The sequence below is a fragment of the Gouania willdenowi genome, chromosome 13, assembly GCF_900634775.1.
Source record: "Gouania willdenowi chromosome 13, fGouWil2.1, whole genome shotgun sequence".
NCBI lineage: Eukaryota > Metazoa > Chordata > Actinopteri > Blenniiformes > Gobiesocidae > Gouania > Gouania willdenowi.
This window is the reverse complement of record NC_041056.1, coordinates 10200254-10215329: the sequence shown is the minus strand read 5'-3', so window position 1 is coordinate 10215329 and position 15076 is coordinate 10200254. Positions and strand designations below refer to the sequence as shown.

Here is a 15076-nt window from a genome sequence, read left to right as displayed (position 1 = left end):
GTCAGGGGGGCTGGGGTGGGTTGCCGGGGTGCCTTGTTGCCTCAGCACGGGTGTGCATTCCTTCTGGGTGTTCACGGGGTCCCGGGGCTGTTTGATTTGGCGCCGTTGCCCCTTGCATGCGCATCTGGCTGGTCTCTGGGGCTGGGGCCCTGCGTGCTCCCCTGCCGCTCCTTCCCCTTGCTCCCTGTCCCCCTGTCTCGTCCTCCCCCCTCCTCTTCCTTGCTCTTGCGCCCGCCATCCTGTGGGGTTGGGTTTGGGGGGCTCCCGTTGGCCTGGGGCACTGGTGGGGGGGCTGTGGCTCCCGCCTGGGGGACGGGCGGTGCCGTGCCGGGTGGGTTGGCTCGGGGGTGGTCTCGTTGGGGGGCCTGGGGTGGTGGGGTCCTTGGCTCCGGTCCGGGGGGATCCGGGGTGGGGGTAGCTTTGGGGGTGGCTGCTGCCCGGGGTCGGCGATTGCCTCCTGGGTTGCTGGGTGGCGGGGTGTGGCTGTGGGTTGCTCCGTTGGCCCTTGCGGGTCCTTGGCTTGGCTCCCTGGGGCGCACCTTTGCTAGGGATGTCGCTTGCGCGGCGAGCCAGGCGGGGCCCCCTCGGGGGCTTTTTGTACGACCGCGATGGCCGGGGTGTGGACGTTATGGCTAGGGGGTGGGGTGAGGGGTGCTATGGGGCCTCCCCGGGGGTCGTATTGGGCGGGTGTGCGGGGGCGCGGCGCGTGGTTCCTGGCCCGGTGGATCGGCGTTGGGATTGGCTGGTCTGCTGGCTGGGTGCACCGGGCGCCGTGGGCGCGATTCCGGGGCGGGGGTGCCCCGGGGGCGGATCCTTGGGCTACGTGTCCGGGGAGGTGCTCTCCGGCCATCTGCCCGGGGACCGGCCGCGGCTCGTGGCGGCGCTGCGCAGCCTTGGGCGGGGCGGGGCTGGTGGCCTTGGGCCCGCTGTTGTTCGGGGTGTGCTGGCGTCGGGGGGGTGTCTCGTGCCGGTGTGTGGGTCGTCGGGGATTGCCTCCGTGGGGGGGGGGGGGCTCTATTGGCGCCGTTGGTGTGGGGGGGCGGTTCCGGGCTGGGGGTGCTTCGGTACTCTGGCTTGCCGGTCCGTGGCTGGCGGGATGGCCCTGCTTGGCGGTGGATGGCGTCCTCTCTCGTCGGGGGGGCCGGGGCCGCCTCCCGGTGGAGAGTGTTGTATCGTGGCGCCGGGTGGGCCTGTGCTGGCCCTGGTGCGGGCATGGGCCTCCCCCCTGCTCGGCCGCTCCCCTTGGTGGCGGGGTGGCGTTGCTCCGGGCCGGCGGGCGGCGGGGGTCGCCCCCTGGGGCGCCGGGGGATGTTGTTGGTGCCTGGCTGTACCCGGGGGTGGGGGGTGTCGCCGTGCTCCGCGGGGCCGGCGCGGTCTGGGGGGTGCCGTGGGGGGGGGTCTCCGGCTGTGCTGTTCCGGGGCCCGCAGTGCCACTTGCCCGTCTGCGCCATCTACCCTCTCGCGTGGCCCGCCACGCGGACGGGCCCGGCTCACACTGGACAGGCCTCCTACATGTTCACTTCACCCCACTCCCAGCTGGTCTGGCTCACTCACTAAATGCACCACACACCAATACCCAACCCTTGGGGGGCTGGATGGTGGGGCTGGGGGTGGAGGGGCCCGCCACCTGTGTTACTATGTAGTGGCGTGGGGGCGGCCCTCCCACCTCTAGTTGCCCTACTAATCCCTCCAATTTTAATCGCATCTCAACATGTCACCCCCCGGAGGGTGTATCATCATTTACACCCTCCGGCCTATTACACCACATACACATAAATCCACAGAGGCTGGAGGGGGAGCACCGCTCCCCTCCATCCCCCTTCTTTTAATTACACCCCATACATTCACCAAACACACACATTCACACAGGGGATCGGGAAGTGCCTCTCCATTGGGGAATGGAGAGGCACCATAACAGGGTGGTGGGTTGGTACACATATTTGGGCCTCTCCGGTGGGGGCCTGGCCCCTCTGTTGGTGGCTGGGCCACTGCATAGAGTAAAAGCACATCAAGATGGTGCGGTCGGGCGTGGCGGTGGGTCACGGGGGGGCTTTGCCGGGGTTTCTCCTTGCGGGGTCTTTCCGGGCTGTGTCGGCCGGGTGGGGCGCGGGGGTGCCTCTCCCCCTTGGGTGTGGCTTGGTGCTTGCTTTGTCTCCTGGTGGCCTTGGGGGCGGGCCCCGCGGTGTGCGGGCCCGGGGCGGCCTGCCTCGCCGGTTTGGGGGGTGGGTGTGCTGGGGGGGTGCTGGTGTCCTCACCGGGGTTGGGGCAGGGTTGTTTGGCGCCTCGGGATGATGCTGTTTACTGGGGGGGCGGCGTTAGCTGTTTCGATGGTTGAGGTTGCTTTCGGCCGCCTGGTGGGTATGTCCTGCCATCTGCGGACTGGTGGGTGGGTCCGGGGCATCTTTGGCTGGGGGCTGCTGTCCCGCGCTGGATGTGTGCCGGTGGGGTGCCTCCGTCCCCGCGGTGGGGGTCGCCGGTTGCTCGCGGGCCGGCGGGGGGCGCTGCCCCGTGGCTTGCGCTGTCCGGGGGGCGGCGGGCCCTGGGCTGCTGGCCTTGTGCCGTCTGGGGCTGTGCGGTCCTGCTGGGCTGTGGCCGGGACCTGGGCTGGGGTGGGGGGCGCGTCCCGGGGGGCTTGGCCCGGGGGCTTGCCCTTGGGGGGTCCTGGTCCCTGGGGGTACTCCTGGGGCCCGGGGTGCTTGGCCGGCTGGCCGGGCCGGTCCTGGCGGGGGTCTTCTGGGGCGGGTGGCGCGTGCCGCGCCCTTGCATACCTTCTGGTGCGGCCCCTGCTTGGGCAGTCCCCCGTGAGGCAGAGTGTCGGGGTGGGATTAGGGGGCCACATCCCGGCGGGGCGGTCTGGCTTGGCCTCTGGAGGGGGCCCTTGGTCCTTGGCTCCTTGGGGGCTTTTCGGGTGTGTATGGGGGGGGCAATGGCAGCCTCTCGGCTTGGGACCTTGGGGGCGTTCGGGGGGCTGCTTGGCCGTGGGGTGGTCGCCGGGGGCCCCTAGATCTCTCGCTCTTTCTGCTGGCCCGACTGCTTCTTCGGGCCCGGGGGCGGCTCATGGGTTTTGCAGTAGCGGCTCTTGGAATCACATTTGTCATGGACGCACTGGCCTCGGGCTGTGGGATAACACTCATACTGGGCTCAACCATAGACACGTTGTTCCCAAATACCTGTTTTATGTAACTTCCACTCACTTCCTCCTCTGCTCACAGCCACCACCATTATTCCTAAGCCGCACACTGGTCACCAGACTGGCTTGATAACACAACAATAAGCACAATATACACAACCACAATTTCACATCACATCACTTGAAACTTATTGATTATTCCCCACCCATTCGTTTTCCTATCTTGTATCCCTCCTCCCTGTTAACTCCCCCCCCCCCCACCCCCCTCACCCTGGTGTAACACTGCCCTCTCTCTTTTACATCCTCCCTTTAATAAAGTATTTACCCTTCCCTAGGGAGGGCTGGTGATGGTCACAATTATGCAATGAAATAAACTCATTTATTTAATTGCAATAATAAAATATGCATTGCTGTTAAAAGATTGCACTTCTTGTAGTGTTAACCTTCAACAGCATGTGCAAACAAGGTGAAAAAAAAAAAAAAAAAACCTTCATATACACAGATTTCTTGAAATGCACTTAATCACCTGGGCTAGGCCACGCCCATTTCCGCCTAAATTTTCTTGGTGCAAAATCGCAAAAACTGGAAAACCTACTTTTTCCAACTACTCCTTGGGGTTTTGTCCAATCAGCGTGAAACTTGGCACGTAGAGTCTTCAGTTGGACATAATCTCCAGTTAACCCTATGAGTTTGTTCGGGTAAATTATGCGCAAATTATTAACGAGTAAAATTTTCTAGCTGGCTATAGAAATGCAAACTGGCGCATATCTCAGTCAAAATAAATGCTAACAACACCAAATCTGAGATCCTTAGTTGGCATGTAACTGTGAGTGTACGCGCCAAATTTGAATGATGTAGACCACTAGGGGGCGCTACAAATAATGAATATTTATATCTCTTAATTGGCATGACCAATTGTTACCAAATTTGGAGAGTATGCTCTTGGGTCCCTCCTGAGGCGATATCTCAAAGTTATTCACGATTGGTCAAAGTGGGCGTGGCTAATGACATAATATCACATAAATAAACAAACATTTATTTCTGCTGAATTATTATGTTGAGGGCAGTGAAATTTACAGGGTAGATATAGAAGACCACACAGACCACCCATACCAAAAATTGCGCCACTAGGTGGCGCTTTAATTGCAAAAACATTTTGGCCTTTAACTTTCACAATTTAATTCACATCTTAAAATTCATATCCACATGTTCCCTACATGTTCCCCTAAAAATTTAACATTTTTAAATCAAAGTGAAAGGCACTTTTTTTCTCTACTGCATATGATTGAGATATTTTTTGTCATGTTGTTGATGTCATGATGATTTTACTGATGATTTTAATTGATTTTACTGATGATTTTAATTGATTTTACTGATGATTTTAAATGTTCTTATTGATTTTAAACAATTGAATGTTTTATCATGTAAAGCACATTGAGTTGCCTTGAGTATGAAATGCGCTATACAAATAAATTTGCCTTGCCTTGCCTTACATAGAGTCGCATTTTCTGACATAGGCCACGCCCACTCCCACAGCACATTGCTCTTTGTAAGTCACGACATATCAAAAACCTACTTTTTCAAATTACTCCTTGGGGTTTTGGTAAAAGGGTACCCCTAAGGGTACATGTACCCTTAGGGGTACTTCGACACAGCTCAGGAGGAACACAGAAACATTTGTCAATATTTTTTTTCTAAAATTTTTAGACAGATTACGCTTTCTCACAGACATTTTCTTTACCTATTGATAATGCATTGTGACACAGCTCTTTAAAATTCTTTTTTTTTTTTAAAAAAAAGGTGAAGATCAACACCTAAAATGGTCAAAACATCAGAAAAATATGAGTGAAGCTTTCAGACAAGCCTTCGAAGACAAAATAACAAAATAAATACGGGGTGCAATGGACAAAAAAGGTTGTAAAACACTGTGCTAACAGACAATACATTAAACACATAACCAGTTTAGTGTTTCATCAGCAGAGGGCAGCATAACTGCGAAATAAAACCCAAAGCGGAACCTTTGGTCGCATGGTGAGGCGGGTCCTATTTATGTGGCGGACCAAGATGGCTGCGCTCTATAGAAGTGTAACGTACCTCAGTTTCATCAGGTAATTCCTTACATTTTGTTGTTTTAGATCGCAAGTGACTCGTTCTTAGGTGTGTGTTTGTTTATCTGACCATTTATTAAACATTACAGGCTCAAATTTGGAAGAAAATTTAGATAATTTTGCCTAAATGTTGTCATTGAAAACAGGAAGTGATTTTCATTTTGTACATAAACAACTAATGGTTTTTAAACGATAAAAGAAACGTTTCAAGAGTGTGAAATAAAGCAGTCAAATGATTCACTTTAAATTATTTTAAACAATGTGTTACAATATGTGTGAATGTTGTTTAATCAGTGAAATGTTTAGCAGGTAATGTTTGTCACAGAGAGTTGTGCGTAAACATCAGCGTTTTGTTTTTCAACACAATGAAACTATTGTTGTGTCGTTAGGAAAATTATTAGTTTTAACAAAATTAAGTTTATGGCATTTCCACATGTTTTACAGGAAAGTCTTGAAAAATGTATATAAAAATAAGTTTGATGTTGGACATGTTTAGATTTTGATTGAACACTAGAATATGTTCTCAATGTAAAAAAGAAAAGAAAAAACTAGACGAAACCTCCCCATCTAAGGTTTTGCTGTTACTAAAATGCAGTTATTAATTTTCTTCAACAATCAACATGTTTATTTAGCTGTTTTAAGAATAAGTCCGTAGATATTTAGATGAAAAAACCTAAACATAATTTTCAAAGATAATGGAAGCTCAACTGAACAAATACCTAATGTAATGTGTGTATATATATATATATATATATATATATATATATATATATATATATATATATATATATATGTTTATATATTTGGTTAGCTGATGATCTTTTTTTTTTTTTAAATACCTAATTTCATTAATTAACAAGCAACATGTAAATTTCACAGATAACTGTCATCAAAAGTACACAGCTTTTTTTTTTTTTTGTATATATTACACAAAACCAACAAATACAGAAATACAAAAATGAATAAATAAATAAAATTAAAAAAATAAACTAAAATAAATTGTTGATAAATAAAAAGTGTAAATGCCTTTTTGTCGCACAGCCTTTAATTAATTTATGTAATTGTGAAGTCTACTTGGTCTATTTTCAGAGTAAATTTTATTCATGTTTTGCAAGTTATCTCTAATTATTTCATCGTCTGAAGGACATGGAAACAACAATTCTCACCCAAAAATAAATCTTTGGTTGAGAACGGTAGAGCAAACTGATAATCTGATCAGATTTACAGGGCACTGGAATAATTTTACACAACTATAAATGCTTGGCAGGGTTCAGTCTGGACAGGTTATCAATCCACGACAGGGAAAACAGATATTGATACTCACAGAAATGCACAATAATCTCTATGTTCAGTGTAAAACACCCACAATGACTTGACATTTGTACAAAATAGGGCTTCAACTTTTTTCTCCCCACAAAAATCTGTATTTAAAAAAACAAAAAACAAACAAAGAATCATATCAACTGTAGCAGTTCAATATGATTAGATTGCATGAAATGAGAAGCAGCTTTGAGATCAGCTATTAGGGATACAACTTTTTCATTTCCGATATTGATCCGATATCAGCATGAATCATACATGCCGGTACTTTTATTACATTTTTTTTTCTTCATTAAAAAAAATAATACTTATTTTGTAGTGTGGAATGTTAGAAAAGGCTTGATCAAGTGATTTTAATCAAACAGAGAACAATAGTCAGCAACAGTAAGGATGAGAAAAACTGATCCATTTATTATTAACCAATTGGTTACATAAATTTTAACCTTCAACATAATATCTACAGTATTCTACAATTGAATAAAATACATTTAAAAATTAATTATGAAATATAAATCGAAAATTTGAATTCGATATTCGTTTTCAGGCTGATATCGGACCGATATCCGGTCTCAATATCGGATCGGGACACCCCTATCAGCTGTGTACCGGCAATAGTGTGTGAATTGTTCAATTGCTACATTTAACCAAGGGGACTAAATGTGTCTTTCTGAACTGTATAGACTATATTTATTTCTGTCTTGGTAACATTCTAATAGTTTTTTCTTTGGTTAAGGACTCCAGCGCGAGTCCTGCTCAGCTGCAGCAAACCTGCCTTTCACAGGCTTTCCAGATGGACTAATGTCCTCCGCTCAGGTGTGGCGTATGTGGCTGCAGGTACAGCTCTGTGTGCTGTACCGTTCAAACAGGTGAGCATCAGTGCAGAGCTCTGCAGCTAGACTTCTCAGGTTAGGAGTCACCAGGTCTGTGTCTGTGTCTGTGTGTGTGTTTGTGTTTGTGTGTGTGTTTTTGCAGGCTGAAACACTCACCCACGACTCCCTGATTCGACGAGCCGCCTCCCTGGCAACAGACAGCTCCACCACGTTCCTTTCTCAGACCACTCTGGCTCTCATAGATGCTATCACTGAGTACTCTAAAGTAGGTGGTGATCTTTTGTGGGATTTTCAGATTTTAAGTGTCAAAAGTTTAGTGTTTACTAAAAAAAAAATAATAATAATTCTCTCCCATTATATACGATAAATACTGAAAACCCTTTATTTTTTCATTTATTAATTCAATCCTGAGTAAGTAGTTTTATTAACATGGTTATACGTGTCTGTGCGGTGAGGTTGACAGCTTTTGGAGTCAGGTTTACAAATACAAATGAAATATTAGAATGTTGCATTCGAACAGCATCTCATCAGAGCTACAGAAGATCAACAGAGGATCATTTAAATTAGGTTCATTTAAACTAGGTTGATCACAACTTAATCAATAAACCTGCTCAGATTCAGTAAATCATTGATCCCTGAGAGGAAATTGGGTGACATTAATGCTGCTGTTATACATCTTTATATGACGTATAAATAATTAAAAAGGAACAGTCAGAATAATCCATGTCACACTATTTGCATCGCAGACCAGAACAGTTTGTGAGAAATCTCTACTTTTCTTAATTGAAAAAAAAAAGTTAATATTGGTTTTCAATGATTGACAGTGCACGTCACTGGTCTATACTCAACATGTCTATACACAAACATTATCAGTTCTTCTATGTTTTTTGGTGGTGCAACTAATACTTTGGTTTCTGTTTAGAACGCGGTCCTGGCGAGTGTGGACTAACAACCATTAGCTTGAATGTAACCAAAGGATTTGTTTGCATTGTGCGTTTCAACCGTCTTAACTCCTTGTGCTACAAACCAGGCTGTGCACACGCTCATCGCTCTACAAAGACGATATCTGACCTCGCTGGGAAAACTGAGTCCAGCCGAGGAGGATTCAATCTGGCAAGTGATCATCAGCCAGCGCGCAAAGGTCAGTCTGTGTTGCTCACAAGGAAGAAAAAACATCAAACAAAGAATGTTGTTGTATATTTTTGATGAATATGGCAGCAGAGCTGGAAAAGGAACAAAGAAGCAGACTGATAGATCTGTTCTTTGCTGATGTTTTTGTTCTCTGGTCTGACAGGTTCACGACGGACAAGATGAGTGCAAGCGTTTCGAGTCCACCTGGGCGATGGCAGTGAGGCTGTGTGAGACGGCAGCTGAGGCGGCGTACGTATCAGGTGTGTAGAGGAAACCTGCTCTGAGTTATTGGGCTGCTGAAACAGCCAGGATGTAACAGTCAAAGCAGTTGTTTTTCTCAGCTCTGTGTAATAGTAAATAAAGTGTTTAGCTGTGAATCATCTTGGCGTTGGGTCAGGGGTTGCTTTTGCGGATCATTTGCAGTCACTCCACGAGACTTTGTGTGAGAAACAAAACGAAGACGATGGACAAGGGGAACTTCCTAACGATCAGATGTAGTGTGTGCCACAGGTGAAAATAATGGATTACAAGTATTCATGTTACTGTAATGGAGATGTTTTTATGGTTACTTGTATTTATTTGAGTATATTTGATTTATTTGATTATTTTTCTCAAAATGGCTATACACCATATAAATCTTGATCATTTAAATTCAAATTAGGTCTGACCAGAAAGACAATTCTTTTTTTATTGTTTGCTGTTGCAAAATGCCACATAGGCAGGTTTTTTTTTTTTTTTTTTAATTATTATTAACACTTTTGGCTTTTTCTTCTATAAGGGACAGCACGTGTGAGTGAGTTCTGTAGTGTGGCTTGTTTAGGGGAAGGTCTAGGTTAGGACGCACTCAGAAATGCATCAACTTATGCTGTTCTGAGAAGTTGTGAAAGCAGCAACTCCGAAAACAAGTATTTTGATACAAATTAAGCTATAAAAACATATGTATATCAATATAGGCAATATTGTAGTTTTCTATATCGCCAAAATAGAAAACTCAATATATCTTGAATATTGATATATGGCCCAGCACTACTTAGAGCCTTATAATTATTATTATGAATTTAATTAAATGGTGTTATTTCAGTTTTATTTTTATTTTGACAAACATTTTATTTTATACAGATGCCTTTGTGAAAAATAAATGAAGCTCCAATTGTGCGAGTTTGCATCTCGTTTATACATGAGATGTTTACTGTATGCAAGGGAACCATAGCAAGATTTATTACCAAAAGTAAATGTGGGACGGTGAAAGTAACTAGTAACTTTTACTTTAAGTGCTATTTAATTGAGCTACTTTTTACTTGTACTTGAGTATTTTGTATATGACTTACTTGTACTTGTACTTGAGTACAATTTAAATTAACTCAGAGTACTTCTACTGGAGTAGGATAAATTAGTACTCTTTACACCTCTGGCATTAGGCTAGCAATAAATTAGCTTAGCATTAACCTAGCATTAGCCTAGCATTACCATTAACTTAGCATTAGCTTAGCTATAGCATTAACATTAACCTAGCATCAGTTTAAAATTAACAGACACCAATTATCATCATAACATTAGCATTAACCTGGAAAAAACAATAACCTAGCAATAGCATTAGCCTAGCATTAACATTAACCTTGCATTAGTCTTGCAATAGCATTAACTAAGCATTAATCTAGTATTAGCTAAGCATTAACCTAGCATCAGCTTAACATTAACATAAACCTAATATTATCGTAGCATTAGCATTAGCCAAGCAAAAACAATAACCTAGCAATAGCATTAGCCTAGCATCAACGTTAACCTAGCATTAGTTTAGCAATAGCATTAGCTAAGCATTAAGCGAGTATTAGCAATGCTTTAACCTAGCGTTAGCTTAACATTAGCATAAACCTAATATTATCTTAGCATTAGCCTAGCAAAAACAATAACCTAGCAATACCATTAACCTAGCATTAACAGTCTTTGTGTATGTGAATAAAGAATAGCTGCAGATTTTGTTGCTAGAAATCACATCTAACTTACATTTGAAATCTAATATTTAATCATATCAAAACTATTTAATTGAGCTACTTTTTACCTTTACTTGAGTATTTTATGTATGACTTACTTGCACTTATACTTGAGTACAATTTCAGTCAACTAACAGTAGTTCTACTTGAGTAGAATAAATCAGTACTCTTTGTCATGAGAGCCTGTGAACCTCAGCGTGTGCTTGTTTGTGTGTGTCTCCAGGAGCAGAGCACGCGTCCATCACAGCCAGGACCAACATCGTGGTGGCCAACACGCAGGTGGAACAGGCTCGTAAGATCTCAGTGGATGCAGATAAGAAGCTGGCTGAGACCAAAGTGATGGAGGTTGAGAGGGTGGCTCAGTATGCCTCTTCCTCAGAGAGCAGTAATGATGAGGAAGATATTCCTGAGGCCTATCTAAGAGAAGACTGATTTATAATAAAAACAAACAAAAAAATCCTGAAGGTGTCGGAAAAGTGTTCCATGATGAGTCATTCTTTGTAGACTGCGTTTCAGCGTCTATGTTTGGATTGGATGACTGCTATCAATCCATCATTGCTGATCATTTAAATATGTTTATGTTCAGACTTGCTGGACTATTTCCTCATCCTACCCCAATGAACACTTTCAAAATAAAGCTTGTACAGATCACACGGCTACAATCTCAAAGGAGCCTCGCACATGCATTCAGTTTTCTAGAATCTAGAGGAACTACTGAGTAAACCACTGAAAAGTAATGCTGCCTGATCTTATTCAAGTATTTATTTCTGTCATTGGTTTCCTGTAGACCATATTGTCACTTTTTGTCTTGGCCTTCTTAAAATTGATGTTTTGTCAAAGAATATCTGTAATACCAATAAATGTGTACATACATAAAAGGGTTCATGTTTTAATTAAATGTTCTTATTACCTCCGCCAAAGAGTGTATGTTTGTTAGAAGGATTATGTCAAAAGAAGTGAACAGATTTCAACAAAATTTTGACCAAAGATAGACAATGGAAATTGCCTATGTTATGGTTTCATTTATTCAGACAACTATTCCTCAGGAACTATACTTTGATCTCCGGACATGTTTTGACTGTTTACTGCCAGTCTTCGTCAGAGGCGTCTGCTGATTGCTTTTATGTTCCCCTTGATGAATCTTGCTGGAATTATTACGCGCAAGTCAAAGAAACATCAAAGCGATCAGCAGACGCCTCAAGGTGGATTTCCTAAGGAATAAATGAAACTTTAACATATTATTCAAAAAGAATCTTGCTGGAAGTATAATGGAAGATTCCATCATAGCTTGGAGGTGATCTAGATAAATATACAGGTTCTAGATCAGTTTCAAAAGTCAAAAAATCTCTAACACTGACGTTTATTAATTTTGACTCATTTGTGTCAGGTTGGTTTCTCAATCACCACATTGTTTCATCTGGATTCTGCATTTCTTTGAGATTTTATGGGGGGGGGGGGTGACCATATATTTGGACTTATTGTATGGTTATTAGTGGAGATATACAGTACATTTCTTCCAAACCTTTAAAGTATAAATGGGCATGGTACCTGATCACTGATCCAGAACTGCCAATATCTGGCAAAGAGGATATTTGGCACTTCGTCGAGGTTTGCGCTCTGTGCTTTTGTTACATTTTATTTTTGTTAAACTTTCATTGGATTTCATGTTTGAAGTATTCAAATTGTGAAAAAGAACAAAAAATAGTGAATCTATGAGAAGCATCTGTGTCTACTCTGAGTAGACTGTCACCTTAACTTCATCCATTCGTACTAGATTTAGTGTTTAGGGTAGGGCTTTTCAACCTTGGGGTCGTGACCCTATGTGGGGTCACCTGAAATGTCCAGTAATTAATCATAATTTAAACATCACAAACAATCTTAAACAACTATTCTAATCTATACTTTTACTCTTTCTACAAAAAAAGTCTAGTTATAATAAAATAAAGAATAAAAATATCTGGCCATGGCGCATCTGGTCAGTTTTTGCACTAATCCTTTACACCAGACAAAGGAACTAGCGGCCTGGGGGCCACATGTGGCCCTCGGTCTAATTTTGTGTGGCCCCCAAAACAAAATTGTAATTGAGGAAGTTGGAAGTTATATGAAGCCCGACATACATTAACTCTAGAAACACAGAAAACGACCGCAAAATGCACAAAATGATAACAAAGACATTCTTAACAACCATTTAAACACAAAATTACTACAAAATAGTAAACAAAACAACTTCAGAGACACACTAAATGCCAACGAAATTGCACAAAATGACAAAAAAATACGCAAAAAGACAACAATAACACAAAAAATACATAAAAACCCACATAATGACTCAAAAAACATAAAAAAAGCAAAAGAAATTCACCATTTTGACGAGAAAATAGACAAAATAAATTCAAAAACTCACTCACTCTAAAAATTAAAACAAAAAAAACACTCACAAAAGGACTACAAAGACAAATTATTTGATTTTTTTTCCTGTGTTAATGCTCAGATTGGTCGTTATTCTAAATGCCAACATAAATGTTGATAATGTGGCCCTCAGATCAGACACAGATCACATTATTGTTGGCCTGGCTGTGATAGAAGTTGCCCATCTCTGCTGTATCCTAATTTGTATTTGTATCGCAGTATAACAAACATGATCAAAAAGTTATTATGGGGGGGTCACCAGAAGTTTGTAAGATCAAAATGGGGTCACGACTCAAAAAATGGTTTGGAATCACTGGTCTAGGGTTTGCAGATTAAACCACGTTTTACTGCATAAGATTCCAACAGGATTAAAGATGGTCTTTGATAAAATAATGTTTATTTTTTTAACTACTTTGTAAACAGACTTTTAGCCCCCTATATTGTGTAATGATGTAATGGGCCCAGTTTCTTGAATTGTTATTGATGTGCATGTCGTTCACAGATTTACCCGTATTTGCTCCTCTGAAAGAATCTCCTTTGTGCTTTCCTTCCTATTCAATACTTCTTTCACTCAGCAACTTCACCTTCACAGCTAATTGTCCATGTCCTGACTTTCTTCTGTAGAGCTTTTAGGACGTTTTCCCAACCCATCTCTGTCATTGTCATTGTCAACGCACCATCTACAACTCTACATCTGTCCACGCTGTCACAGAATAGAAAAAACAAACCAGGCTTCCTCTTTAGATAATGTTTCTGTTGGCAGGAAACACCTGAAATACATTTGATTACATATACATTACATGATTGTATTCAAAGAGAACTAAAAGAATCACTGAGGAGACACTTTGCAGCTTTATTAAAGTGCTGATTTCTCAAAACCCCTTCAAAATAAAGTTCACTGTAACATTTTATTGCATGTACTGTAAATATATGAAATCTATTTTTAAGATCTTATCCACCAGATGGCGATGTAAACCAACTGCAGGTTACACCATGTTTCTCTTCATTGGGGTTCACACAACAATCAATCAATTGCAATGTTTAAATACATTTTTAGCATCTATTGTTTTTAAGATTTTACTTGTACCACAACAATTTTCACTTGTTTACCTATTAAACATTGCATAATATCTTAATTTACTTAAAAGTAGCATCTCACAAAAGTAAATGCTGTGTTACATCAGATATTATTATATTATTATAAGTCTCCAAAAATGCATCTGTACTTTATTAGTGGCAATTTCACCTTAAAATGTTGACATTGCGTGAACAAAAGCAAACACAGGCTGGCTTTTTATTCATTATAAACTGCATGCTTTTCACTTCTGTTTTATTAAGTCACCACATCCACTCCCTATGATTTCATGTTTCAATAAATAATAGTAATAATGTAATTAAAATGATTGGTAAATACAATTTATTAATGGAAATGACATATTCACACCTCAAAAACTGACAAAAATAATCGCTGATGTAAAAGATTACAGAGTAAAATTAGCGCATAAAAATAATACACCCCCACTGTTAATTAGCTGGTGAGGCTACTTCCGTTATCACACTCGATGTTAGTACGCAGAATAAACTAAGTTAAAACCACCAGTTGATCAGAACCCTTAAAGGAGTGGGAATTAATCCTGCCAAAGTCCAAAAACATTGGTATATTATCTATGTTTTATTAATTGCCTTTCATATACATTTGTCAAATATAAGTTCAAAAGGCAAAGCTTTTTCCATGATAAGCATGTATATAATTTAATCTATATAACTTCAGGTAAAAATGTATTAAAACTGATACTATATTTGCACAATGGCAGATGCTGAAAAAAAATCTATAGGCCAATGAGTATCATTGGAAATCTGCCTAATGCACTCATTAGATATTAACCCCCTTTGTGTTTAAAGGAGCAGTTTCATTTATACTGCTTTACTGTAAAATAACTGGCCATTTGGGGGCAATCACTGCTGACAATCCCGTCTTAAATAAAGACCCTTAGGGTATGTATGGGGTGTGTATTTGGCATATTAAAAAGAGTGTACAGTACTGAGAACAAAAACTAATTATTGAGCTGCAGTGTAAATTAGTTCTACCTCTGGTTGTGGTCATTTTTGGCCCCATCTATTCCCACTTGATGTCATTTAAGTTGTAATATATACCTC

The 15076-nt window shown here is 42.3% G+C and overlaps 1 protein-coding gene across 1 annotated transcript; it reads left to right on the top strand.

Annotated features, from left to right (window-relative positions):
• Positions 1 to 5104: 5104 nt before the first annotated feature.
• Positions 5105 to 11388, top strand: LOC114474405 (diablo homolog, mitochondrial-like). The gene is made up of 6 exons (XM_028464698.1): positions 5105 to 5238; positions 7292 to 7424; positions 7531 to 7653; positions 8419 to 8529; positions 8683 to 8779; positions 10734 to 11388. Exons 1-6 carry the CDS (start codon positions 5159 to 5161, stop codon positions 10940 to 10942), a joined length of 753 nt encoding a protein of 250 aa, XP_028320499.1. The 5' UTR covers positions 5105 to 5158; the 3' UTR covers positions 10943 to 11388.
• The last annotated feature ends 3688 nt before the right edge of the window (positions 11389 to 15076 follow it).

What these genes read in the sequence shown, in the direction of transcription:
- LOC114474405 (XM_028464698.1), top strand. Translation starts at nt 5,159, where the DNA reads ATGGTGAGGCGGGTCCTATTTATGTGGCGGACCAAGATGGCTGCGCTC. An exon ending in GTGCTGTACCGTTCAAACAG is followed by an intron (nt 7,425 to 7,530) that starts GTGAGCATCAGT and finishes GTGTTTTTGCAG; the next exon opens with GCTGAAACACTCACCCACGA. An exon ending in TCATCAGCCAGCGCGCAAAG is followed by an intron (nt 8,530 to 8,682) that starts GTCAGTCTGTGT and finishes CTGGTCTGACAG; the next exon opens with GTTCACGACGGACAAGATGA.